General features: G+C 52.6%; 1 protein-coding gene across 5 annotated transcripts; it reads left to right on the top strand.

Moving 5' to 3' along the window:
• Window positions 1-1026: 1026 nt before the first annotated feature.
• CERS4 (ceramide synthase 4) lies at window positions 1027-27470 on the top strand. 5 transcript variants are annotated; one of them, XM_087816875.1, is made up of 13 exons: window positions 1027-1159; window positions 11936-12018; window positions 18568-18655; window positions 18755-18928; window positions 21242-21359; window positions 22118-22236; window positions 22327-22384; window positions 23013-23063; window positions 23403-23495; window positions 23656-23784; window positions 24167-24273; window positions 26138-26294; window positions 26379-26932. In XM_087816875.1, exons 4-13 carry the CDS (start codon window positions 18756-18758, stop codon window positions 26553-26555), a joined length of 1182 nt encoding a protein of 393 aa, XP_087673001.1. In that variant the 5' UTR covers window positions 1027-1159; window positions 11936-12018; window positions 18568-18655; window position 18755; the 3' UTR covers window positions 26556-26932. The 5 variants fall into 5 exon arrangements, with proteins under 5 accessions (XP_087673001.1, XP_087673002.1, XP_087673000.1 ...); XM_087816876.1 differs by lacking the exon at window positions 11936-12018 and having other exon boundaries at window positions 18568-18623; window positions 26379-27470; XM_087816874.1 differs by lacking the exon at window positions 11936-12018.
• The last annotated feature ends 12 nt before the right edge of the window (window positions 27471-27482 follow it).

The raw sequence follows: 27482 nt of genomic DNA, 5'->3' as shown, positions 1-27482 counted from the left end.
GGCTTCATGTCCCTGCATGCTGCCGATCTGGGGTAACTTTCAGTTCCTGTCACCAAGAGGGCGTCTAGCACTTTCCCCTGTTGCCCTCCGCTCAGTCTACGTGGTTCAGCCTAACCCGGGGCAGCGCCACCTTCCACACTGCCTGACCCCTGCACCCCACCCAACTGCAGATGTTTTTTTCAATCTTCTTAGATTTATTGAGACTTGTTTTGTTACCTAACATGTGGTCTATCCTAGAAAATGTTTCATGTGCATTTGAAAAGAATGTATATTCTCCTGTTTTGTGGTGGAATTCTCTGTAAATATCAATTAAATAGTGTGTCATTTAAGCCTGCCATTTCCTTGTTGACTTTCTGTCTGGAAGATCTATCCATTGATGTCAATGGGGTGTTAAAATCCTCTAGTATGACTCCAAACTGGAGACTTCGCCCGGCTGCCCGGCACACCTCCCAGCCTCCAGAATGGCCCTTAAGGCCCTCAGCTTTGCAGTTGGCTTCTGCGCGGGCCTCGGTCCCACGCACCACGAACTGGGCCGGCCTGGCCTGCGAGTTGGGGCAGGTCCCTCGACTCGAGGTGCGGGAGGCGGCCTCTGAGGCCTGAGGCTGTGCGTGGGCCTTCTCCGCAACACCCAGCCAAACACCACAGCGGATCAGGGCGCCCACGGAGTGTTGGCAGATGCGCGGGTCAGAGCCGGGTCAGACGATGGGGCCCCGGAGGGGGCCGGAGGAATGTGCAGCGAACCGAGGAGAAGCGGGGGCCAGACTGAGCTCGCACAGTACAGTGCAGGGTTCAGAGACCAGCGTAAAGGTTCCGGCGAGCTATCTGCGGCTGGATCGCTGCCAAGCGAGCCTCGGGGCGGGGCCGGGGGGGAGGGGATGGTCTGGGGCGGGGCCGGGGGCGGGGGAGGGAGGCGGCCAATTGCCAGGAGGGAGCGGAGCTCTGCCAGTACCCCGCGTCCAGCCGGGCCCCGCCCCCAGCCCCGCCCTTCTAGGCTCGGCCCCCAGTCCCGCCCCGCGTCCCCGCTACAGCCTTTTCCCCGGCCCCCAGCCGTAGCGGTGCTGGGAGGTGAGTTCGGCTCCCTAGTGCTCGCTGCGTGTGTTTCTTTTACTGGCGTGCGGTCCCCCGACACCCGGTGCACTTGGCCGCCCGCCACCCCCAGGTAAGCGAGCCCCCCGCGCCCAGAACGCGCCCCAAACGCCACCCTTGCGGCCAGCTCCGGCCCCTCCTCCACAGCCATGGCGGCCCCGGCCCGGCCCCCAGATGCAGCTGTCCGGTCCCCCATCGCCCCGCCCTGGACGGCATCTTGGGGCTTCCCATCTGGTGCCAGGCCTGGGCTGCCTCCCCGAGCGAGCCCTGCTCCCCGGAGGGCCCCGCGCCGCGCGCGCCCGGGGACGCGGCTGCGAAACGGGCGGGGGGACCTGGGGGCAAGCCTGACACCGTGACGCGGGGCTATCTGGCCGTGTGGACGCGGGGAGCGCGAAGAGAGTGCCAGTCCCTCACCGGCGAATCCATATGGAGCCGGTACTGGGTGCCACCGACGTGCCACAGTTGGGGATGCCGCCGGGGCCCCGGCCACGGAGCCCGCGGCGGGGCCGCGTAGACGGCGGCGGTGGCAGAAACACACATCATTCTCGCCCACGCTACGTGCGCGGAAGACCAGGCATCACGGCGAGGGGGTAAAAGAAGTCAGGGAAGGCTTCTCGGAGAAGGCATCATCCAGGCCAGAGTGGCCAGCCAGCGAGGGCTTTTTAGGCCCAGGAAACAGCAAGATCCTGAGGCAGGGCCCAGCCGGGTGTGTTTGCAGAGCGGAAAGGCCAGCGTGGCTGAAGCGCTGGGATTGGAGGTGGGGAGAGGTTGGCCCCGGCCTGGAAGATGGATGGATGGTAAGGAGCGTGTGGTTTCCATTCTCAAGCCTGTGGGGACCACGGAAGGCTTAGAACAAAGTGGGCGAGGTAGTCTTAAGACGATCCAGCAGCTGCTGTGGGCAGAACAGATGGGAGGATACTGCTGCTCTGGACTGGCAGGGGTGGTGGAAACTAGGTGAATTGGGGATTAATTTTGTCAGAACATCATCTGTATCTCCTGTCTGCTCAAAAGTGGGGCATGAAGGAAAGTGCCCAGAGGAGATTGTTGGCATGGGCAGCTGGGAGTGTGGAAGGGCCTTTCACAGCTGGGATGGCGAAACAGGAAAAAACATGTCTGGGGGTGGGGGTAGCTGTCATGACTGAGTCTGACTTACAAAACCTGTGAGGTGCCACCTGATGGGGGAGCCCAGGCAAGGTCCCAAGCAGCCGAGCCCCGCCTGGCCCCACAGAGGCAGCCTGGATCTGTTGCATGGGGCCACCTGAGTTAGAAATTCTGGAACATGGAGCTGCCTTTGAGGACTCTGGCATCCCCAGCCTCAACTCGGTCCCCTTCCAAGAGCAGCTGCTATGAATAAACCAGTGAGTGCCTGGAGCCTCACATAGCACACCTGGGTCCCGCAGGTCTAGTCAGGCTGCAGGGAGAAGGCTATCAGGACCTTCCTTGCCTGTCCTCCCAGCTCACCTACTCCCAGCAAAGATGTCTTGAGGGGAGAGGGAAGAGGCAGTGGAAATAAGCTGGGAGCCTTCGTCCTTGAACTGGCCTTTTGGGCCCAGGGAAAGTTTTCTGAGCTTCAGTTTGCCCATCTGTAAAATGGATCAGCAGTTCCTACCCCTGGGAATGTTGTTGGGGTCAAAGGAAGCCTTGGCTAGGAAAGGGCTTGGCCATCCCAGTGGCAGCCTCATGGGGGAGGGGGGGCTCCAGTATCAGTGGGAGTTCACTGAGCCTCCATTTCTTGTTCTGAGAAATGGGAGTGGGGCATAATTGCACCCACCTTCAGAGCCAGGGTCATTTGCAGACTGAGTGAGTCAGGCTTGCAAAGTGCTTGGTTGGCCCAGTGCCTGGCATGGAGTGAACACTGGCACAGGAGCCGTTGGGATGGCTGTAGTGGGTAGGGGAAGCAGGCCTGGGATCACTCCTCCCACCTCCCACTACCCCTGGGACACCCACAGGAAAGCAGGCATGGGGGTGGAAAAGCACGGTTCTCTCTTATCCAGGCCCTGCAGGCTGTTCCCTTTCCTGCTATAGCTGTCAGGAGGTTGTCACAGACCAGGTCCCACCAGTTTGAGTTCAGTGCCCTCAGGCTAGTGACTTCACCTTCTCGTGCTGTGCTTCTGTTTATTCCCTGCAAAATGGGAATGACAGTAGTCATCACCTCAGTGGTGAGCACAGTGTCCGGCTGGTAGGTAATAAGCACCAGGTAAAACAGGATGCCTGGGTGTGGGGAGCCAGAGGAGTGACCTGATTCAGCCTAGGGAGGGGTCAGGAAAAGTTTCTTGGAGGAAGTGGCTGTTGGACTCATTAGTAAGGATGATTAAGAATTAATGGGCAGAGGGGAAAAAAAAGAACAGTTAATGGGCAAAGAGACCAGTGAGCTGAGATGTAGAGGGGAGAAACTGCAGGGTGCATGGGGGTTGCTGCGGGCAGGAGCTAGCATGGAGGTAGGCACATTGCACTGGTCCAGATCATGGTGGGGCAGGACTGGGTGGAAGCGGGATGTGTAGGAAGTGGGTGAATCCCACATAGGTTTGCAGTTGGGTGGAATGCAGAAGCTGCTGATTGGGGAGCAGGTTTAGCTACAAGTTAGCGATCTGTTTCTAGCATCTGGAAATTGTGGTGCTGCTGGAGGTCCAGGGGGAGGTGAGGTGAGGCTAGGCTTTGGAGAGGCAAGCCTGGAGCTTGGGACACATACCCACCTTGGGTAGGGGAATGGAGTTTGGAGAGAGGGTGGAGGGAAACCAGGAGTGGGTGACAAGTCAGAAGCCAAGGGAGCAAGGGCTTCAAAAAGGAGGAAGAGGCCAGCCTCAGCCATGTTTCTTAATCCACTGCTTCCAATCCCTCCCCTTACAAGGGTCTTATACCCTTGTCTGCCCATTCTGCCCCCATCCCCACCCAGATCTTTCAGAATGGGCTTTTTATTGCCACCCTTGAATCTGCACCTCAGACCCAACCTGGCTCTGACCACACAAAGAGGAGACCTTTCTCCTCCCTGTCTTGACTTTATACCTCTGTTAATATGATGCCCTCATGTCACTTCCCCACATTGAACCAGCAGGAGCTTGGCTTTCTCCCTACCCACTCCTGGGCTTTCAAAACCATATTTTGCCCCCAGGTCCCATGACTATGTATCTGAGTAGGGGTCAAGCCTCTGCCAGCCATGCCTGCAAAACCTCTCTGTGCCTCCTTTCCACCCCTGTCTGTCACTTATTTATTCAGCCTATACTTAGGAAGTCCCTGCACTGGGAGACAGTGGGAACTAGCAGTGAACAAAATGAAACACCCCCCCCTTCAATGGAACTGATGTTCTGGGAGGAGGAGAGCAGGAAGGTGATAAGGAGATGAGCCTTGAAGGATGAGAAAGAACCAGCGAGATTGGGGATGGGTGGGCATCTGGAGGAAAAGCATTCAGGCAGCGGGACCAGCATGTTCAAAGGTCCTGAAGCAGGACCAGGCCTGGCATGTTAGAGGTAGAATAAGTGGGCTGGTGTGTCTGGAGCAGAGTGAGCAAGGGAGAGAGTGGAGAAGGGCAGATGAAGAGACTGAGGCTCTCAGGTGCAACAACAGCAACAGCAGACCCTCGGAGTGCCCTTGCGCCAGGACTGCTTTGTGGTTTGTGGCGGAGGGGAGATTGCTTTGGTACTTTGTCCCTTGTGTGCACTGGTCATTCTGCTCTGAAGTCCTGGAACCCTGAAGGCCGAGGGGGCTGGCAGGGGGAGGGAAGACCACCACCCCTGTCCCCCTGTACTTGGTGGGGCTCAGCTGACCTGGGATACTTCCTGGAGGGGCTTGAGGGAGTGGAGGGAGGTAGCCAAGAGAGGGCAATGATGGGGGATATGGGAGTGGGGGGCACAGCGGCACTGGTGGCTAGGCTGCAGGCCAGGCAGGTTGGACAGGGCACAGAGCTGGGTGTTAAGGTAGGATGCTCTCAAAAAAGGTGATAAGAGCCCTAAGGGATTCAGGGATACCAGGCAGGGGTCTGGCTGGGCCTTCTGGACAAGCAGCAAAAACCTAGGCAGGTGTGTTCTGAGGATGGCCCTGCCACCAGCCCACTGTCACTCCCTTTCCAGGTTGAGGAAAAAGACCCCCCCGCACCCCTCCACATACCCTGTGAGAACAAAGGCCTGATCACCTGGGTCTGGTCACCCCCCACCCCCCACCACTGACCCAGGTATGCCCAAACTCCTCCCGCTTCAGAGGCTTCGAACACTTGGACCCTGGAACCTTAATCAGAGGTTCTACTGTACTAAGACACACCGTGATTGGGACCCCACCCCCACGCCCATTACCCTCCAAAATGGGGATGAGAGCACCTAAGAGCAACTCCTTTAGGCCCTGGCTCAGCTATGGCAGTGATTCTGGCAGGCACCATGGGACACAGTTGGAGCAAGGGAGTCAGGCTAAACTATTGGGAGATGGCAGGGTATAAGGAGCTTGAGTGACAGGAGAGCAGGCAAGGCAAGCTCTGGAAATGTCTGCCTCTAGGTCTCATTTCTCCATCTGAGATACTGGTTAGATGTTGGTTGTCACCTCCCTGCCCTTATGTCTTCCCACTCTCCCAGCCCCAGCACTCATGGCCCTGCCTCAGGGCCTCTGCACCGGCTATTTTTGCTACCTAGAGTGCTCTGTCCCCACGAGCTGCCTCCCTCACCTCTTTTGGTCAAATATCATCTTGTCAGAGAAGCCTTCCTGACCTTCTTTAAAATTGCAGCCCTCTCTGCTTGACTTCTGATCGCTTTTCTTTCCTTACTTTCCTTTTTACTACCTGACATCATGAAACAAATTAATAAAATATATGGTGTTTGTCGCTGCCCACTCCCACCCTCATGGAGCTGAGGTTCTGGATGGGGTGCAATCCTGTGGTAGTCTATACCCTGCTGGGACCCCAGTGTGTAGCCCAACACCTGGCATATAGTAGGTGCCCAATAAATGTTTGTGAGAGGATGATAGGCATCCCAGGTACTTCCTGAGAAGCTTGGCTCAGAAGGGGAGGGACTGGATGGAGGGTGCATAGGGTGTCAGGCTCTGGGACAGGCAGGTTTAGGTTCGAATCCCAGCTTTCCACTTCCTGCCCTGTGCCTCATTTTCCCCATCTGCAAAATACACACTACAGAAACTCCTGGCACTGGACACCTGCTGTAGCTTCCTGGGGGCTTAGCTGGAGATTGGAAAAAGTTGGGGCAAAGTCAGACCCTGAGAGAAGACACCTAACACAGTCCCACATAGTCCAAGGATTTTTAAGAAATGTGTTAAGAATAAGGGGGTTACTTTACTTCAGGTAGTTAGAGCCTCTCTGAGGAGATCATCTATGTGTATTTTTTTTCTCTTCATAGATTGTTTATCTTTCACTTTTGGATATAAAGAAAACTTTTCATAAACCATTTTTCCAGACAAATACCATTACCATTTAGGATATGGGATAGCAGTACCATTTTCCAAAGGGCTAATTGCTAATGATAAAGTCCAGCTTCCCCTCCACTGCCGAGTGCCTGCCATGTTTTCTCAGGTACTAAGAGCCTGTGGACTGCAGATTATAAGGCAATTCTTGGAGGAAGTGTCAGGTTGTTCATGCACATGCTTCCTTGATGTAATTCTTCTCATAGCATTCTGAGTCTTGAAACTGTTGCCCTTTTTCACACCACAAAATTCACATGACTCCACAGAGGTAATGAGATTGGTGGAATAGGATGTGTTTGTTCAATCTAAGAGCCCATCTAAATAACACAGGGAACAAGACCTCTTCCTTGCAGCCTGAGTTGTTCCTAGATTTGAAGCTGGCTCTGAGGGTGAAGGGTTTCCAGAACATTCTCCAGGGGTACAGCAAGAGTATTGATGCAATGAAAGAGATGCTTGCAGTGACTTCTGCAGTGAGACGGGTGAGCCAAAGGGGTGTAACTGTTCACCTGTGTCAGCCTGTTTCAACCTTGGACCGTATGCATCTGGGACTCGAGTGAGCATAGGCAATTGAAATTTTAGAAATAGGTGAAAAGGTTATGCCTCAGGACTTTCAGAAATCCAAAAAGTACAAGAGTCATTTGGCCAGGAATGAATGTCATCTTGTTTTCACTGTGTTTGTTTTATATCCACTGTCACCACATGACACTGAAGCTGGCTTTCTCCTAGGGGATGGAAGACAATATGAAAATAAATGTACTTAAGGAAAAAAAGTGAGCCTTTTGGGCCCTAGTTCAGTGGTTAGAGTGTTGGCCCATGGCCTGAAGGCTCTTGGGTTCGATTCCCGGTCAAGGGCTCTTGGGGGATGCAACCAGTTGATGTGTCTCTCTCACATTGATGTTTCTCTCTCCCTCTCTCTTCCACCCCTCTCCCTCCCTCCCTCCCTCCTACTCTAAAAATATCCTCTGGTGAGGATTAACCAAAAAAAAAAAAGTGAGCCTTTTGAAGGAGACTGGTAGGCGTGTAATCCCACAGGTGGAACAGGGATAGGCAGGAGTGGGGAAAACTGAGGCTGGAGCTAAGTTGTTTTCCGAGGCCTGAGTGTCTGCAGCCAGCCAGGATCTAAGCTCAGCCTTTCAGTTGTACATTTGGTGGCCAGCTTCTGGCTACCTATCTTGTGTCAGGTGCTGGGTACATGGAGAGGTCAGGCCCCATCACCAGGCTACTGGGGAGGAGACAAAAGTTGCCCCAAAATTTCTGAGAAGGGGGTAGGAGAGTCCAGGGGAAAGGCCCCTAACCCAGTGTGTGGGCACCTGGAAGGCTTCCTGGAGAAAGTGTCTGGAGAACACTCTTGAAGAACCAGAAAGGGTTTGGCAGACAGAAAGGGAGGGCATTGCTTGTGGGGGAGATGGGGACAGAGGTATGTGCAAAAGGCCTGAAGGTATGCCTGAGTGCATGCCAGATCTGTAGGAGCACTTGCAGGATTTAAAGCTGAGGGAAGGTCTGATGTGCATGGTAGAAGGATGGCATGAATGCTGGGAGGTGGCCTAGGCAAAACCCACAGAAGGGAGACCTGGGCAGAGGCCACAATGATTGAGATGGAGAGATGGGGCCACAGCAGTGGGATCAGCAGAGAAGGGACTTCCTCAACAGTAACTAGGGAGATGGATACAACTGCAGGACTTGATGAGTAACTGAGTGTCCAGGGTGTGTGGAGGGGCCTGCGATGACTCCCAGGTTCCCGTCCCCAAAGACTAGATGGAAGGTGGGACCTTGGCCAAGAAGCCTCAGGAGAAACAAAGCATGGTCTGTGGGTGGAGGACAACTTGAGTGTAACGGGGCAAAAGCCCACACATGAGTTTTATTTCAAATACTGTATTTTTCAGTTTTAGAATTTCCATTGGTTCATTTTTATAGTTTCTGCCTCTCTACTGCGGTGTCTTATTCATTCATTAGGAAGTCATTTTTCTTCACATCCTTGACTATATAATAGCTGCTTCAAAGTCCTTATCTGCTCATTCCAACATCTGGGTAACCTCAGGGCCAGTCCCCATTGATTTTCTTCTTTCTTGACTATGGGTCATGTTTTCCTATTTCTTCGTATGTAAGTAATTTTGGATTGTATTCTGGGCATTGTGAAAGATGTTGCAGAGACTCTGGATTCTTTTGTTCCTCTGAAGACCATTGATTAAAAAAAAAAATTTTTATCAGGCAGTTAATCCACCGGGACTCAGGCTCCAAAGTCTGTTTCCCGTGGTGGTGACAGGTGAAAGTTCACTCTCTTTTAGCTTCAGCCGGGCTGGTTGGAGTCTGCCCAGCACATGCATGGTTCAGGGTTCGCACAGAGTTTCGTATAGAATCTGGACCTGCCTTTTCTCTCTCTCTTTTTTAACATGTTCCACCCACTGTTGAGCTGTTGTGGTCTCTGTAGGCTCTGTCTTCTCATTTTTTCAAGCCAGTTTCTTTTTTCAGTGAAGAACAACAAAAAGTGGGAAACTCATCCCTTGCTATTCCTTAATCCAGCTATAGACTCCCATCTACCGTCTACATATTTTTGGTGACTCTCAAGCAGTACTGCTCTGTAGAGTTTTGTGCGTGATGGAAATGTTCCCTATCTGCACTGCCCAGTATATAAGCCACAAGCAACTATTGAGCATAGACATGTTGCTGGTGTAACTGAGGAAGTGAATTTTAAATTTTAGTTAATTTTAGTTAATTGAAATGTAAATAGCCACATATTAGGCCAGTGGCTCCCACATTAGACGTTGCAGCACCAAAGCTGTCAGGTACAGTAAGTCCTCACTTAACATCGATGCACTCTGACTTTAAGTGAAATGACACATAACTGAGCCAATTTACCAAAGGCTAATTGATGTAAACAGAGTTAAGTTCCTACAGCATTTCATCAACGTTATAATGAAATAACATTATTCAAGGACCTGCTATAGTTGTTTTTTATTTTTATTTCTTTTTAAGTATTTTTTATTCATTTTAGAGAGAGGAAGGGAGAGAGAGATAGAAACATCAATGGTGAGAGGGTCATTGATGGGCTGCCTCCTGCACGCCCCCGGCTGGGGATTAAGCCCCGCAACCCAGGCATGTGCCCCGACCAGGGATCGAACCTCAATATCTTAGATCATAGGTCAATGCTCAACCACTGAGCCACGCCAGCTGGGGTGTAGTTGTTTTTTAACATATAGTCTAGAGTTGACTCTTATCTCGGAGAGGGCTGGTCTGATGTGGCTAACTTTGCTGTTACCAGAAGCAGAACTCTTCTGGTGGTTTTCCATTTCATAATCTAGGTATCAGGCCATTAGTGTGTCTCCACCTTTTGCTTTTTTTTTTTTTTAACTCAGTGATCCTCCCAAGTCAGTTAACAAAGTTTTTCCTCTTCTTTCCCCTTCCTTTGATAATTTTTTAAATTAAATTTTTTTTTAAATTGTGGTAAAATACATATAACAAAAATTTACCATCTTGGCCATGTTTAAGTGCACAGTTCAGTATTGTTAAGAATGTTCACATTGTTGTTAACCTCCACAACTTTTTCATCACATTAAACAACTTCCCCCTGATTTGACTCCCCTAGGGGCCTCCTGTATGAAGTCCTATAGTATTTGTCTTTTTGTGACTGGCTTATTTCACTGATCATAATGTCCTCAAGGTTAATCCATGATGTATCTTCCTCCGTTTAAACTCACACCTAATATTTCATCACATGAAATGCTGAGGTTCCTGACCCCCAAATGTTGGACATCAAAGTTGCGTCCAGTTTTCACTGGAAGGGCAAGAGGGAGGGCTTCAAAGGGGGCACAAGGAAACTTCAGGAAATGACAGTGACTCTTGAACAATGTGGGGATTAGGGGCCCTGACCCCATGAGCATTTGAAAATATGTTTATAACTTTTGACTTCCCCAAAACTTAACTATTAATAGCCTACTGTTAACCGGAAGACTTACGGTAACATAGGCAGTTGACAAAAGCATATTTTTGTGTATGTTTTAGATAATGTATTTTTACAGTAAACTAAGCTAGAGAAAAGATAATGTTCTTAAGAAAATCATTAAGAAAAGAAATACATTTTTGTACTGTATGTATCAATACTGTAAGTGTATATCATCTGTTTACAAGATTTTAAAAATCTGCATATACAGTGGACACACACAGTTCAAACCCGTGTTGTTCAAGAGTCAACTGTATTCAATGTCTTGACTGAAGTAATGATTTCATGAGTGTGCACATGTTTCGAAATGCATTGAATCACATGCTTTAAACGTGCCGTTTATTACATGTCAATGATACCTCATTAAAGCTGTGTTGTTTTAATTGTAGTGCAACAGAACTGCCCTTATACTCTCATCTGTGCAGGTATCAATCAATCCTGCTGCCCCACCCCTGCCTACCTTTGGGGCTGGGGACTGCTCATTTCCCCCCCCAAACGCCCGGAGACCTGATCCTCCCTCCTCCCCAGTCCTTGAAACCTCCCTTGCCGACCCCCAACACACACCCACACTAGGTGATGCTGGGGACCCCACAGGTCTCTCTCCCTGGCGCTCACTGTTGAGAGAGACTCAGAGCCAGCTAGCTCTCTAAGCTCCATGGGGTTTGGCCAGGGCCAAAAAAAAAAAAAAAAAAGCTCTGAAGAAAGGCTTGAGGAGAGGGGCTCTGCCGAGGGTGGGAAGGGCAGAGAAAGTCTCTTAAGCAGGGAATTTAATCTGATCCAAGTCTTGAAAGGCTAGTAGGAACTGGCCCAGCAAAGGGGTGGAGGAATTTCTGGCAAAAGGCTGTTAAAGGCCTGGAGGCTGGACCACCAGAGGAAGCTCTTGAGCATCCTCGGTTGGACCGGTGTGGGACACTGCAGGGGCTTGAGTGGAGCTGTGGGAGGGAGGGAGCAGGGCCAGGAGAGCAGGCCTGGCTGGCAGCTGTAGAGCAACCCTCATGACCCCACTGTTGGTTATTTAATTTGGGGGGTGGGGGCCAACCAGGGGAGTGGAAGGGGTAGCTGTGATGAGGAAGGTTGGCCAGCTGGGGATACCTGGGTACCTGGCTCAGTTCACCTAGACCCCTGAGCCTGCAGGGGGAGGTGGGGAGCTTTCTCCCTAGGGAAACCTTAAGAGGCAGAAACAGGCTTGGGGAGGCCTCCACAGGATCCCGTGAGTCCTGATCCCTCTGGCAGTACAGAGCAGCCCCTCCCCTCCCTAGGAGCTTCCAGCCCTGGCTCTCTCCCTTGCTGGACCTGTTTCTAGTAGCTTCTGCCTTTGAGCCTCAGGCTTCCCAGTTTTTGGAGAGACAATATACCTACTTTATGGGGATCAAGCTGACCTTGTCTGTTAAAGAAAGTGGCTTATTTTTCTAGAAAGTTTGACCACTGACCTAAAGTCTTCACATCCACCTATTTGAATGTGTTTGTTTTATCTACTCATTCATCCACTTAGCATTTAGTTGGCACCTAATGTTGTTCCAGGCCCTGTCTGAGGACACAGCAGTGACTAAAACAACATCTATGCCTTCATGAAGCTTATGCCTTGTCGTGAGGCAGACAAACAAGTGAGTAAGAAAACAGATCAACTGAGATGACAGGGCTAAAGGAATGAAACAGGATAAAGAGATGGACTAATATGGTAGCTTCTCTGGTAGTGATCTGAGACGGCTTCTCTGAGGAGGTGATAAGTGAGCTGAGATGTGACTGATGAGACAGACCTAGACACAGGACCATGAGGGGGAACCGCACATGCAAAGGCCCTGGGGCAGGAAGGAGCTTGGTGAGTTAGAAGCGCACCAAGTAATTGTTGCAGTGAATTGAGCTGTTGGGGAGAGGAGAAGTCTATCAACAGGGCCAGAGTGTAGAGAGCAGGAGTGTGTCTAAATAGGAGGGGCAGCCCTGGTCTGTATGGCTCAGTTGGTTGAGCCATGCACCAAAAGGTTGCTGATTCCACTCCTTGTCGGGACACATGCCCGGGTTGCGGGTTCAATCCCCAGTAGGGGGCGTGCAGGAGGCAGCCGATCAATGTTCTGCTCTCACATTGATGTTTCCCTTTCTCTCCCTCTGCCTTCCTCTCTCTCTAAAAATCAATACAAATATATATTTTTAATAAAATAAATAGTAGTTGTGGTGAGGTAGAACCCTGGACTTGGGTCCCTTCTTTGGGTCTTTGCAGGGAGCAATATGGTAGTGCCTTCTGGACTGGCTGCATCTCAGGTTATTAGTACCCTGAGGGCACCCTGCTCAGAGAAGTCCAGAGTGGAGGAGCCAGGGCCATCTGGAGGGGACAACCAGGGCCTAGTACAGGGGCAACTGTGGTTATCGGCAAACAATCCCCACTTAGCAGATCATGTGTTCTTTGCCAGGGCCTCCAGCTGCAGGAGTCAGGTGACTCCAGGCAGCAGGCCAGGCCGCAGGGGCCGGGGTGATTGTGTGTGTGTGTGTGTGTGTGTGTGTGTGTCTGTCTGTCTGTCTGTCTGTCTGTCTGGACCTGGACCTGGACATGTGGTGTCTGAATTGATTTCCTATTTTAATTAGGCAACTCAGGGCAGTCCTGTGTTTCCAGCCAGATTAAAAATAAAACAAAATAAACCTGTGTGCAGTCCTACTCTGCTGGGGCATTTGAGAGTTCAGGGGAATAATAGGGACCAGGCAAGCTCTTCCAGACCCACGAGGCAGGCCAGGGATCTTCTGCTTTCCTGCCCCCTCCTCACATCAGCACAAACCCTAATCTCTCTGTCCCCCAATCTGGAGATATTTTTAGCCACTAAAAAGGATTATCAGAGTCTGGCTCCAGGTGGCAGAGGCAGGGCTGGGAGTAAGGCCAAAGAGGCTTCAAGACGAAGCCAGACTGAGACCCGGGGTGGGCAGGATGGCAGCGGTGGGGACGAGGCTCAGGCTGGCCCAGCCACCTGTGTGGTCACTCTCCAAATGGCCCCTCTGTGGCCCTGGCTGAGCCCAGTCTGAGTTCATTAGCTATAGCTTTAAGGTAAGGTGCCTTTGCAGAGGCCAGGGGCTGTTCTGAAAGAACCATCCAGAACTTGCCTCAGGCCCCCACCTCTCTTTTCCAGAATGTTCTCCAGCCCGCCCCTCTCCTCTCTCCTGCTGGCAATAAGTAACTCAACTTTACCTCATGCCCACTTCTCCCGTGGTGTCATTCCAGCCACCCCCTCTGAAAGGGCCTATTGTTACTCCACTTTATAGATGAGGAAACGGAGGCACAGAGCAGCCAGGTCAGCAGCCCCAGCTGGCATGACTGGTAAATGGGTGAGACAGGAATCCAGTGTGTTGCAACACCAGCATGCAGGGGGTGTGGTAAAGCAGGAGACGTGACTCAGACGGGGCAGCCGATGCCCAAGGAGGCAGAGTGTCACAGGGAACAGTGGAGGGGCTGGTGTCCAAAAGAGAAAAAATGAAGCCTGAGGAGGAGTGCCACCCAGAACCCCATTTCATCCCGTCCCTTGAGAAGAGGGCATCTGGCGGGGAATCAGGAGGTGAAAGAGAAGTTTGGGCCTTGCTGGCTATGGATGCTCATTTACGGCCACCCCTGAGCCACCCTGTGTGCCAGGCACCTGTCCCACCAAAGGTGGGTGAAGAAATTGAGGCCCCAGGAGTAGGAGCATTGGAGCTGGAACTCAGCCAGCTTACTCGGCTCCAGGTCCTGTTCTCATGCCAAACCAGTGTCTTTTCTTTATCAAGAGCATGGAAGGAATGGGGGGGACAGTCATTGGTGCTAGAGAGAGGTAGGGTTTCCAGGGCCAAGACCTCTGCAGTCAGGGTAGGGTATGTCAGTCTGAAGCACCCTTGGAAGGCTCTCTAGTTTGGAAAGTGCTTTTCCAAAGTGACTTGGGGGCAAGAAAGGGCTGGGCCTGCTTCACCTGAGGGGACTGGGGTTTGAGACTGGTTATGTACCCTTCCTTCCCCCCTCATCACCTCTAAAAAGACTGCCTGGCTAGCTCCCAACACCACAGTGAGCCAGGCAGGGCTAGGGGAGGTGCTTTAAGTGGATCTAAGTTTGGGGCAGTCTGGAGGTGCCTCCAGGAGGAAGTGACAACTAAACAGACAACCTGTGAGGGCAGAGACCTTGCCCTCTCTCCCCACCATTTTGTGTCCTCAGCACCCAGAACTGGGCAATAAATATTATATGGGCATTCCAGGCAGAGGACAGCATTTGTAAAGGCTGGGTGTGTGAAAATGTACAGTGTGATGGGAGCAGAGTGTCAGGCAATGAATGGTGGGCTTTGAGGCTGGATACATCCGCAGAGGCCTGAGATTATGAGATGCCATTGTTCTTGTGTGTTCTCCCTTGTCCCTGAAGCTCATTGAGACTTGCAAGCACCATGGCTTTGGTGGACGCCCATCTGGGTGCCCTTGGGTGGGGGAAGAACATGGGGCTGGAGGTTGAATCAATCACTAATAGCTAATGAGTTAATCAATCGTGCCTATGTAGTGAAGACTCCATAAAAAAACAAATAAGACAGGCTGTGTCTTCAGAGAGTTTCCAGGCTGTGAATACATGGAGATTTGGGGAGAGTGGTGCCTGGAAAGGGCATAGGTGCTCTGGGCCCTTTCGCTATACAGGCCCTATGCATGTCTTCCATCTAGCTGTTCTGAGCTATATCCTTTATAACAAACCAGTCATCTAGTAGTAGCATTTCTCTGATTTCTGTGAGCCACTCTAGCAAATACATCAAACCTGAGAAGGAGATGGTGGCAACTCTGGTTTGCAGCCCATTGTATGGCAGAAGCCCAGGTGAAGTTGGGGCAGGGGCAGTCTTGTAGGACAGAGTCCTTAACCTGTGGGATCTGACATCAGTGTCTCCACATAGTGTCAGAACTGAGCTGACTTGTAGGACACCCAGGTGGTGTGAGAGAATTGCATGCTGGTGTGGGCAGAAAACCCACATGTCAGACCTAAAATCAGAATTGTAGACTTTTTAAATACAAATGTTTTCATTTGCACAGAGAAAAGGGCCCACATCATACATACACAACTCAGTGGATTTTTTCAACCAGAATAACACCTGGATCAGGAGACTGAACCTTCCAGCCCTCTGCAACCCCTCATGGCCCCTCTGGTCATTACCTGTCCCTAAGAGAAACCACTCTCCTGATGGCCGGCAATGTGTCAGGCAGAACAATGCCCCTTAAAGATGTCCATGTTCTAATCCCGGGACCTGGGACTATGTTACCTTGCCTGGCAAAGGGGAACTGAGTTTGCAGAAGGAACTAAGGTTGCTAACAAGCTAACCTTGAGATGGGAGATGACCCTGGATTACCTATGGGGCACAACGTAGTCTCAGGGGTCCTTATAAGAGCGAGGCAGGAGGATCAGAGAGAGATTTGAAGATATTACCCTTCTGGCTTTGAAGGTAGAGGAAGGAGCCATGAGCCAAGGAATGCAGGTACCTCTAGAAGTTGAAAAAGGCAGAAAAACACATTCTCCCATGGAACTTCTAGAAGGATCACAGCCTTGCGAACATCTTGATATTAGCCCAGCGAGATTTATTTGGTTCCTTTCTTGAGGGTGTTCAACTCTTGGGGGCTCTGCCCCCAAAATGTCTCTGGAAATATCCACCCACTTACCTCATCTGGACAGCACACAGCACCCCCTTCTGGCCTCCTCTAGGCCACTTCCTGCATGGCAACCAACAGCCCATGGCTTGCCATCTGGCCTTAATATAACCAAGAGTCACAGAACCCCCCCAACTCCACAAGCAGGAGTGTAAAATGGTGCAGCCACCTGGAAAACAGTTTGGCAATTGCTTATAAAGTTAAACACGTGACTGTCCTATGACCCAGCAGTTCCGTTCCTTGGACTGACCCAGGAGACATGCAAACTTCTATTCACACAAGACTAGGATGTGACTGTTCATGACAGCTTTGTTCATAGCTACCCCAACTGGAAGCATCCTGTTTGCCCCTCAACAAACAGATGGTAACCAGTTGTGTTATATGCCTGTGGTACCAGCAGTTTCGTGTAAAAAAGGAAAACTGCTACTGTAAATGCAACAACATGGATGAGTCTCAAAAACATGGCAGAGTGAAAGCAGCCAGACACAAAGACCAGCCTGTGGTTCCATTTATGTGAAGTTCTAGAACAGATAAAAGAGCCTCCTCCTCCTCAGGGGCCCTCTCACCCATCTGACAGACACCCCCACGCCAGTGCAGATGGAAAAAAAAAAATGGAACAGAGATGACCTTTGAATGGCAGAGATGGAGATTGACTGGAAAGGGCACAAGAGAATTTTGTGGAAAAACGAGAACGTTTATGGTAGGAGGTTGGGTTACATGGGCACATGCATTTGCCAAAACTGAGCGACTCTGCACTTAAGATTGATGCATTTTGCTCTAATAAAATTTATCTTGAAAGAAAAAAAAAACCCCATAAGCAAATATTGAGCCCTAGTTATGATTTGCATACTGAAATATTTAGGGGTAATGTTGCTTGTGTGTCTGCTGCTGCTTTTGGAATGCATCCAGGAAAATCAGACGGACTGGTGGGTGGGTAAAGGGACGGATGGGCAGGTGTGTGATGAAGCAAACTATGACTGGCGGGATCTAGTGGTAGATATATAGGTGTTCACTGTAAAAAAAAATTTTCCTATTGATTTCTAGAGAGGAAGGGATAGAGAGAAAGAGAAACATTGATGTGAGAGCCAACCATAGATCAGCTGCCTCCTGCATGCCCCCTACTGGGGATTGAGCTGCGACTTGGGCACGTATCCTGACCGGGAATGGAGCCAGCAACTTTTCAGTGCATGGGGCAACACCCAGCCAGCTGAGCCACATAGGCCACTGTAAATTCTTTTAATTTCTCTGCTGGGAAATCATCTAAGTTCTTTCCCACAGCCCACAGGCCCTACATGATCTGCCCAGTTTCCTCCCTGCTCTCACCCCCTTCTCTCCCCCTCACTTACTCTGCTCCGGCCACACAGGCCTCCTTACTAATCCTTCAGCACTCCTAGCTGAATCCTGCTTCAGGGCCTTTGCACATGCTGCTTATTTCTCTGGAAAGCCCCTCTGTACAACCACTACTCTCCTCTGCATAAACGCAGGCCCTCCTTATCTCTGGATCTCCCAGTTCAGATGGTTTCTCCTTAGAGACCTTCCTTGGTCACCTCATTTAAAATCAATTCCACCCTGTTTATTTTCTATCAGACCCCATCACACCGTGTTATTTCATTTACTTATTAATCTATTTATTTGCATATTGGCTGCCTCCCCTGCTTAGCTGGGAGCATCATGGAGACAGGAATGTGTCTACTTTGTCCTCAAACATTTAAGAACATCCTGAATGTTCCCCTCTGTATCCAAGCTGGCATGTACAAGTCAATCAAAGAACATCTTATGGGTGGGTGGATAGGTAGATTGATGAACCAAACAAGTGGATGGATAGGTAGATGGATGGGTGGATGGACGGATGGATGGATGGATGGATGGATGGATGGATGGATGGATGGATGGATGGACCAAACGAACGGATGGATAGATGGATGGACAGACAGATGGATGAATGGACGGACAGATGAACAAATGAGTGAACAAACATTCCAAGTGGGATCTGTGTGAGGGTCTGGGCACTTGTCTTAAGATCTTGAGAAAGGGAGAAACTGTGGGCTACTCAAGATGGCTAGGCTCTGCAGATGGGGGCTGGTCCCCTCCCTGATAGCTCTTGGTGGAAAGCTGGCTCACCTTAGTTACTGCTCCATTTTCCAGGAAGCTCGGTCTTGTTGTTGGTTCTCTTGCCCAGCTGTCGCCCATGATTTGGGGTAGTGAGTGAGACAACTGACATTCGCACCTCGTGGGGTCCACATTGGGAAGGATAGCTAGGGAGGGAATTATAGATTTCTTTAAACTCTTGGTCTTTGGGCTGCATCCAAGGCACCTTCCCACAATGGCAAGAAACCTTCCTGGACATTTGAGAGCTTGAGATCACGACCCTACTCCGCCACTCCCTTGACTTCTGGCCATTATTTTCTTGTCTGTAAAGTACAGAATAATAACTGCTGTCATAAGCTGTGGTGTTAAAGGTCAGTAGGCGTCAGGCCAAGCACTTTGTGTACCTAACCAGGCTGAGCTAAGAGGTGGGTATTACTGTCCCTGTTTTACAGATGAGCTTGAAGTTCAGAGAGATCGAGTCATTTGCCTGAAGACACACAGACCAAGTGTATCCTTAACACCGGCTGTAATAAACTCCAGGTTGCCAGGCGCTGGGGGAATGAGGGCCGGGTGATAGGCCTTCCAGCTTCACCCATCCTGCATTCTCAGCTCGCCCTTAACCGGACCGTCTGTCCACAGGATGTGGTCCAGTCTGAAAGAGTGGCTGTGGCAGGACAGGTTCTGGCTACCACCCAATACCTCATGGGCTGAACTGGAGGACAGGGATGGCCTGGTCTATGCCCACCCCCAGGACATGCTGGCAGCCCTGCCCGTGGCACTGGTTCTGGTAGCCATGCGCTTCACCTTCGAGAGGTGAGTGTCTGTTGTGGCTGGTGTGTGGTGTGGCGCTGTGCTGCCACCTTGTGCCTGGTTTTGTCCCAATGTGCCTCTGGCTTTGAACAAAATTGCCCCCTCCTCCATCCTGCCCCTAGCCACCACCACTCACATTTCTTCTGGTCTCTGATGGCTGTTTTACCAGAACACTGGCCAGAGTTCTAGTCTGGGTATGCCATCCTCTTCAGAAAACGGATGGGGACCTGGTGGGCATATGCCCACTTTACTGACTGAGGACAGGTCTGCAGAGGCCAGTCTGTAAGCTGAGAAACTCCTGCCCCCTCCCTCCTCCCCCTCCCTCTACAGGCAAGGCAGTCCCTCACCCTTACCACATCTCCTTCCTGCGGTCGTCCCCCCCCCCCCCCCCCCCGTTGCTCCTTCCATCGCCTTTCCTCCTACTGCCCTTTTTAGCCAAGGAAGGAGCATAGGCACTCTAGACTCCGCTTCGGGGGCCCCCTCCACTCACCCCCAGTCTCCTGCAGCCTGGCACCAGCCCCTAAGTATATGTCAGCTGCCCTCCCAGCGACCTCCAGGTTGCCAAACCCTGTGGATTTTCAGTCATTTCTCAGGTGACCCAGATGTTGCTCAGAACTGGGTTTTTCCCTCTTTCCCTGGGTGTCCTCCTGGGTGTGGGCATCTCTCCTAGGATTCCTCCCCTCTGTCCCAGGGAGTCCCACCCTTTCCCATGTGACCAATGCTGTGATCACAGCTCCTAGACCTGCCTTGCCAGGCCCCTATCTGCCTGCCTCCCCACTGTCCCCCCACCCTCAAGGTTCCTTTGATGCTGAGGACCCCTCTTGCCCCCCTTTCTCCACATGTACTTCCTCCTCCACTCCCCACACCCATTCCTGGTTTGCCATCTTCTTTGCAGCCACCTGGCCTTTGCACACACTCCCTTGCAGCTCCTTTGAGGCTGGCTGGGTTCCAGGGAAGCCTGCCCTGCCCCTCCCCCCACAGAGCTCTTAACCCCCTTCTGCCACTTTGGGTCTCCACCTCTGTCTTGCCCTGACCACAGGGACCTGGCAGTGTTCAGCATCTTGCTTTGTCTCTCCCACTCATAAGGAGCTTCCCAGGTATGGGCTCCTTGGACACAGGGAACCCAGGGAACATCCACTGACATTTATTTAACATGCACGCTTTGAGCACTTACTCTGTGCCAGCCACTGCTCTCAGCAGTTAATGGGTCTTTACCTACTTTGCCCTCAGTGCAACCCCGAGGCGTGGTACTATTATCCCCACCTTACAGAGGAAATGGAGGCACAGAGAGGTCTGGTGACCTACTTGAGGCCACACAGTGGGTAGGCCAGTAGAGGCTGAGGCTTCGCCTGAGGGACTCTGAGAGGCCCATTCAGCCAGGCCTTGGTGGGTGGGTCTGCTTTCCCACGGGGGTGGGGAACATTGGAGGGGGTGTGCCCAGGTTTACTACTGGAGCCCAGGCGGGGTTTGGATATTTAACTGATGGCCCCAACTGAGGTGAAAGTGTTATCATGTCCCAAAGGCATCAGTTGCTGCCAAAGGGCAAGGGGGGGAGGAACTTTTTGGGGTGGAAGGCAGGGGTTTTCCCCTTTATTAAGGGAACTTGATACAAATCCTGGGTTTGAGTTCCAGGTTTGCCGCTCACTCCCTGTGTTGCCTTGGACACATTTCTGACCTTTCCGAGCTGTTGCCCATTGGGACAATGGGGATGATAGGGTTAAGTGCATAATGCCTGACAGGGCTTAAGCACTCAACAAACGTCAGTGTGCGCCATTCCCCATCTCGACTGAGCCTGGAATGAATTCCTTGCAGGGCGGCTCTGAGCTTCAGTTTCCCCAAATGCAGCCTCGCTGTTGTAATAATAGATATGAAATTCATTCCTGACCCCCTGGCCTTGGGAGCCCCCTTTCGGGCAAAGCATTGATTGTCCAGAGTCCAGCTCCTCCAAGTTGTCCACCCTGAAGTGGGGGGGGGGTGGAAGATGGGAGGCCTGAGAGGAAAGGAGCAGACCTGCTCCTGACTGTGGAGAGACACAAGCTGCTGGGGGCCCGACCAGGACATAGGCCACCATGAGACAGGCGGTGAGAGGATTCTGACCCCTAGTTTGAGATTAGATTGAATGAAGGTGATTAGGTACCACTAATGTTGACCTTCACACCCTGATTCTGAAGACCAGGCCAGCTACCTTTCTTATGTTCAGTGCTATCCTCCAGGGTCCCAGGATATAACCTGGCCCTTCCAAGCCTCAGTTTCCCCACCTATAGCATGTACGTCTCTTCTCACCTGGACTGACGAGTCCTGTGTCCCTTGCACCAGACTTGTCGGCCTGCCCCTGAGCCGGTTGCTGGGTGTGCAGGATCAGGCCAGGAGGCCGGTGAAACCCAATGCCACATTGGAGAAACACTTCCTCATGGAAGGATGGAGACTCAACAAGGTGAGGTCCCCCGCTACCCTCTTCCATCCCCATCTGCCTGCATGGCTGCTGTGTGGATGGGGTCTGGGGATGGTATGTGGCCCCCTTGTTGGGGACAGAGAAAGCCCAGGGCAGCCTGTACCCCCCCCACACACACACACACACCGTGCCTCACCCACCCCCACTCCACCTGGTCCCTTATCAGTAAGCCCAGCCAACCAATGGGCAGCTCCTGGGACTGGAGAGGGTGAGGGGTGTAGATTTCTCTCCTGTTTTGGGGAAGACTGGAAGAGTTGACTATTCTGGGGGTTCTGCAGTCATGTGACCCTCCCTCAATTCCTGTCCGTGGTGTAGCTGCCTGGTGGGCAGGGTCTGGGCTGGGGAAGAGGGGTGCAGCTCCTGCAGAATAGAGAGCTTTGTGACCCCTGTCCCCTGTCAGTTGCCCTCTGTAGGTAGAGGTGGGGACAAGGTCTCAACTGCCTGCCTGGAATAGGGGTGAGAATACATTGTTCTAGAGGGGATACAGGAAGCCCCTTTCTTAATCCCAGTCCCCATCAGTCATTTGCCTGTCTTGTGAGCAGAACTGGGTTCTCACAGGCCTGACTGTTTCAGGGGGCCCCACCCCATGCCCCACTACTCTCCTATCTTTATAGGTAGATAGCCCCACAGATGAGGACTGGGGCTGCAGGGGAGGGGGTAGCAGAGTTGGGTCCCACCTGTCCTGGGACAGGAGTGGGAAGTCACCTCTGTGACCCTGGCCCCCATCACCCCTTCCCCAGCCTCAGATGGCTGTCCTGGCCACGCAGTGTGGCCTCACGCTGCAGCAGACACAACGCTGGTTCCGAAGACGCCGGAACCAGGACCGACCTTGCCTGAGCAAGAAGTTCTGTGAAGCCAGGTCAGCCTGGGGTAGAGCTGGGGAGGAGGTATGCGTGGGAGGAGTCTGCTCGGTCAGCAGCCGCCTCATGGGCTTCCTCCCTGTCTGCAGCTGGAGGTTTGTCTTCTACCTGTGCTCCTTCTTTGGTGGCCTCTCGGTCCTCTACCACGTGAGTGTTCTTGACTGCTTCCTGGCCCCTCCACCTGTCCTACAGGCACCTACTATGCCCTGGGCCTGGCTTGGGGATGAGGGGGTGTGGAGGGGTGTGGGCAGAGGGGAAAGCATGTGCAGAGAGAAAGGAAGGAGAACTTGGCAGTCATTGCAGATGTTCCCTCAGTGGGAGCCCGTTGGAACCTAGTGTGGCTGGGGCTGGGGATATGGCAGCGAGTGAGCCCCTGGCCTAAAGTGAAAGCAAAGAGGTAAGCAGATAGGAAAGATCAGAGCTGAGTAGCCTAACTGGTGTGGCTAAGTTGGTTGGGCATCCTTCTGTGCACCAAGAGGTTGTTGGTTCGATTCCCGGTCAGGGCACATGGCCAGGTTACAGGCTTGATCCCTGCAGGAGGCATGCAGGAGGCAGCCGAATCATGTTCTGCTTTCACATCGATGTTTCTCTTTCTTTCCCCCTTCTCTCTCTAAAAATCAATAAAAATATGAAAAAAAATTTTTAAACAGATCAAAGCTGAGTGACAGCAGTACCTCAAGAGCCAGGGGGACCCCAAGGAGGCCCTGGGCTGGGTGGGGGGCTGGGGTCTGATCTTTGGGCAGCCTCAGATGCCTGTGCCTCTCCCCCTCTCCAGGAGTCATGGATGTGGAGGCCAGTACTGTGCTGGGACAATTACCCAAACCAGGTGAGTGGCAGGGGTTGCCTAGGGGCTGGAGGGAGGATTGGGGAGGTCAAAGTTCCTATGGCCAAAGGCAGCAGAGCCATACAGGACAAGACAGTATAATCCCCCTCCAAGTCCCGCTTTCTAGTTCTGCACCCCCTGCGGAATAGAGAGGGGCTAGGAGTCAGGAAACTTGGAGCAGGAGCTGACACAAAACCACTGCCCTTGGTTACCTCCAGGGATAGGAGGGTCACACCATTTTTGCTCATTGGGATTCAAGCGTCCTGATTTTGAGCAAATTGGGGAGGGCCCCGAGGGAGTTTCCACTTCCCTCGCTAACCCTGTCCCATCACCCTACCACAGCCCCTGAAGCCAGCCCTCTACTATTGGTATCTCCTCGAGCTGAGTTTCTACATCTCACTGCTGATCACATTGCCCTTCGACACCAAACGCAAGGTGAGGACAGGCCAAGTTTCTGGCTGAGGAAGTGATGTCCTGGGGGAACCAGGATCCAGTTTCAGTTGGGGAGGGATGGCCTCACCCCGTACCTGGAGATCCTCTGGTACCTCTGGCCACCCAGCCTTGTCCCAGGTGTGACCCACCATCTCTTTCACAGGATTTCAAGGAACAGGTGGCGCACCACCTCGTGACCATCACCCTCATCACCTTCTCCTACTGCGCAAACCTGCTGCGCATTGGCTCTCTGGTGCTGCTGCTGCATGACTCAGCAGACTACCTGCTGGAGGTGGGCCCAGCCCACCCCTCTCAGCGGTCCTCCCCCACCCTCCCAGGTGCCCCTGGAGATGAGGCCCCGCCCCTCAGTCTTCCAGTGAGGTGAGGCCCCGCCCCCTCAGCTTTCCTGGGAGATGAGTCCCTGACCCTCTCTGTCTTCCTAGGAGTTGAGGCCCCGCCCCTAAGATTCCTAGAAGGTGAGGCCCCCCCCTCTCTTCTCTTTCAGGTAGTTGAAGCTTCTCACTCAGAGACCCACTTTGTACCTTTCTAGGCAGTTCCTGGAGATAAGGCTCTGCCCCATGGCACCTTTTCCTTGAGAAGAGGTCCCCACCCCTTCCTACCTGGTTCCCCAGCACTACCACCCACCTGAGTCCTCTCTCTGCTGTCTTCCCCAGGCCTGTAAGATGTTCAACTATGCCCACCAGTGGCGAGTGTGCAACTCTCTCTTCATCGTCTTCTCCTTGGTCTTCTTCTACACGCGCCTTGTGCTCTTCCCCACCCAGTGAGTCAGCCTCTAGTGGGGGCTGGGGAGGCGGATGGACACGGCTGGGATGCAGGCCTGCCTCACCCTTGGTTCCAGACCCAGGGAGCAGGGGGTGTTGGCGGGAGGCTTCCAGGAGGAGACAAAGAAGGGTGTTGTGTTCCCAGCCCAGGGCACATGCTAAGGCCCAGAGGTGAAAGAGACAGAAGACAGGGCTCAGTCCTCATTCCCTTATGTGCCTGGAACATGGAATGGATGGCAGGGTCGGTCACCAGCTCACTGAAGTCTTTGCCCAGTATGTTTGCTGAGCTTCTCACAGCAGAGGGAGCAATATAAAGATCTCTGCTCACATGGAGCTGACATTGGGGGAATAAACTAAGACAAGTAGAATATAGCGTGTGTGAGGGAGTGGTGATCATGTTAAAGATAGGCACAGGAAGTGTGTGGGTAGTTGGAATTACACAGGATGGTCAGGGAAGGTGTCACTGACAGTGTTCAGTACTGATCATAGCAGAATAGTGTTCCAGGCAGTGGAAACAGCACAAGCAAAAGTGCTGAGGCTGGACTGTGCTGGGCATGGTGGAGGAACAGCAAGGAGGCCCTTATGACAGGAGCAGATTGAGCTAGAGGGAGAGGAGATGTGAGGGCAGGGAGGGGACTCGACAGGTTGTAGGGCCATAGGGAAGAATTTTTTGAGGATATTTTTTCCATTGATTTTTAGAGAAAGAGTGGAAGGGAGGGGGAGAGAGAAAGAAAAACATCAATGTGAATTAATTTGGTTGCCTTCCACACATGCCCTGACCAAGGGTGGGATCAAACCTGAGACCCTCCCGTGTGCAGGCTGACACTATAACCACTGAGCAGTGCTGGCCAGGGCAAGACTTGGGATTTTATCCCAAGTGAAGTGAAGGATTCTGAGTAGAGAAGGGAGGGGGCCTGGCTTGGGTGCTCACAGGCGCCCTCTGGTGGCTTCAGAGAGAACAGCTGGTGAGAGCCCCTGAACCAACACCCCCACCCCAACCCTGGGACAGGAGCTGGGGGACAGGGCAGAGGCCAGGGCAGAAGCCACTGCGCTAGTCCAGGTTAGTGATGATGGAACTGGACCAGTGCAGGTGAGAGAAAGTGGGTGGACTCGGATGACTCAAGGGTCATGAGATGATTATGAGCTTAGAGTTGTCCATTCAGGATCAGGAGCTCAGCTCTGGCTGTGCTGAATTTGAGGGGCCTCCAAGTCCCCCAGAAAAATCATAGAGGAAACTGGGCACACCAACTTGGAGAGATGTGACTGTTCAGTGTTTGCATCCATGAGACTGGACAGGGTCATCCAGGGGCCAGGTATGGACAGAGAGACCCAGTCCTAGAGCCCCTGATGTTTGCAGGCCAGGGGGAGCCTGCAGTGGAGATGCAGAGGGAGCAGCCATGAAGTGGGGAGATGGGAGTGTGGGTCCCTGAAGGCACTCGAGGAGAGGGCATCAGAGAGGAGGAAGGACCAGCTGTGCCCCTGCTGCATGAGCCAGGCAGGTCACTGGTGACCTTACAGCTGATTTGGGTGAGGGTGGCTGGGGGTGAAAGCCTGAGAAGAGAAGGAAAGGTGTGAAAGGACCACCCAGGAGAGCAATGAGAATACTAAGTGCTCCTTTGGGGTTCATGGTTGTGCACAGGCCAGTTGAGAAGCTTGTGTGACTTACTCATTTAACACAACCAAGTGAGAGGGAGCACTTAAATGCCTAGCTAAAGAGCCTAGGTATTATTCTGGGGGCAATGGGGAGCCATCAAAGGTTCTGGAGTAGGGAAGGTCACACAAGTTAGAGCTTCTTAGGACTGGGGGCTATTGCTGCTGATAAAGCCCACCTCTCCCTCCTGCCTAACCACTTGCCTGCCTCAGGATCCTCTATACCACATACTACGAGTCCATTGCCAACTCAGGCCCCTTCTTCGGGTACTACTTCTTCAACTCGCTTCTGATGATGCTGCAGCTGCTGCACGTGTTCTGGTCTTGCCTCATCCTTCGTATGATCCGCAGTTTCATAAAGAAAGGCCAGGTAGGGCCAAGTGAGGGTGGGCTCCTGAGCACCACCAAGAGCCCCAGCCCAGCCCCAGCCTTGTACCCACTTCTTGTTCCCCAGATGGAGAAGGACATTCGCAGTGACGCGGAGGAGTCGGTGTCGAGTGAAGGGGAGGAAGCCCAGGAGCATTCACAGCTCAAGAACGGGGCAGCTCAAGGCCCCCAGGCAACCCCCACTGATGGCCCTCGGAGCCGGGCAGCTGGGCGGCTCGCCAATGGGCACACGTTGGCCACGTAGCTGGCTGAGGACTGGCTGTGAGGGGTTGCCCCCAGTGCCTTGGATTTGTGGGGTGGCTGGACTGGCAGCCCTTGGGCCAGCTCTGTGAAGACAGGGAGGGCCCCACCCCAGGGTGGGGGGAGGGCTGGTGATCTGTCTCCAATCCCTTCCTTCTGCCTCCCTCCCACCTTCCCTCAGGCCATTAGACAGAGCTGGGGGATGGCAGGCTGCTGCAGCCCAACAGAGCCACCACCAGGCTCTTCAGTCCCCAGGTTGAAAGGGGTACAATAAAACTTGAACAGAGCCAAATTCTCTGCCTCAGAGTTTATGTCCCTGTCACAGCTCCTCGGAAGCCCCAAGGAAGACAGGGCTCTGTTTACATACCCCACTGACAGGACACTCACTGCCACCCCAAGACACATGCCCAGTCCCAGGGAGACCCAGACAGCAAATGCCTGACTCCCAGCCAACGCTTTAGCCAAGCCACCTCCTTCCACCCCAGGGCAGCCTTCAGTCAGCTACTCACAGACCCAGCTTACAGATGACTTTGCCAGAGGTCACCGAGGTCAGAGGCAAAGCCAAAGGGCAAAGGAGAGGCTCATGCCTATCCTTGCAGCCCTTGCTCAGTGCTGGAAGAACCCCACCCTCATGGTCCCCCAGGCCTCCCTGGAAACGGGGAAATAGGGCCCATGAGTGGGGCTTTCGAGGGGTCAGCCTGCATGAGGCCACTTTCTCTTCCAGAGCTCTGTAGGAAGGTGTCCCCTCTTCCCCAGCTGAGACAGGCTGAGGGACTGTGTCACACACAGAAGAAATCACGACCACAAGGCCCCATGCAGGGCCCGAAAATGCCACCTTCAGAACAACAAAAAAGAGGTGAGTCATAGAAATGGAAGAAGTAGGAAATGCAGAGGACCCGCACTGCTTGGGGACAAGGGGGAGAGGAAGTGT

This window comes from Miniopterus natalensis, chromosome 4 (genome assembly GCF_054644295.1).
Source record: "Miniopterus natalensis isolate mMinNat1 chromosome 4, mMinNat1.hap1, whole genome shotgun sequence".
NCBI lineage: Eukaryota > Metazoa > Chordata > Mammalia > Chiroptera > Miniopteridae > Miniopterus > Miniopterus natalensis.
The sequence above is the reverse complement of the archived record's forward strand: the minus strand, read 5'-3'. Positions and strand labels throughout refer to the sequence as shown.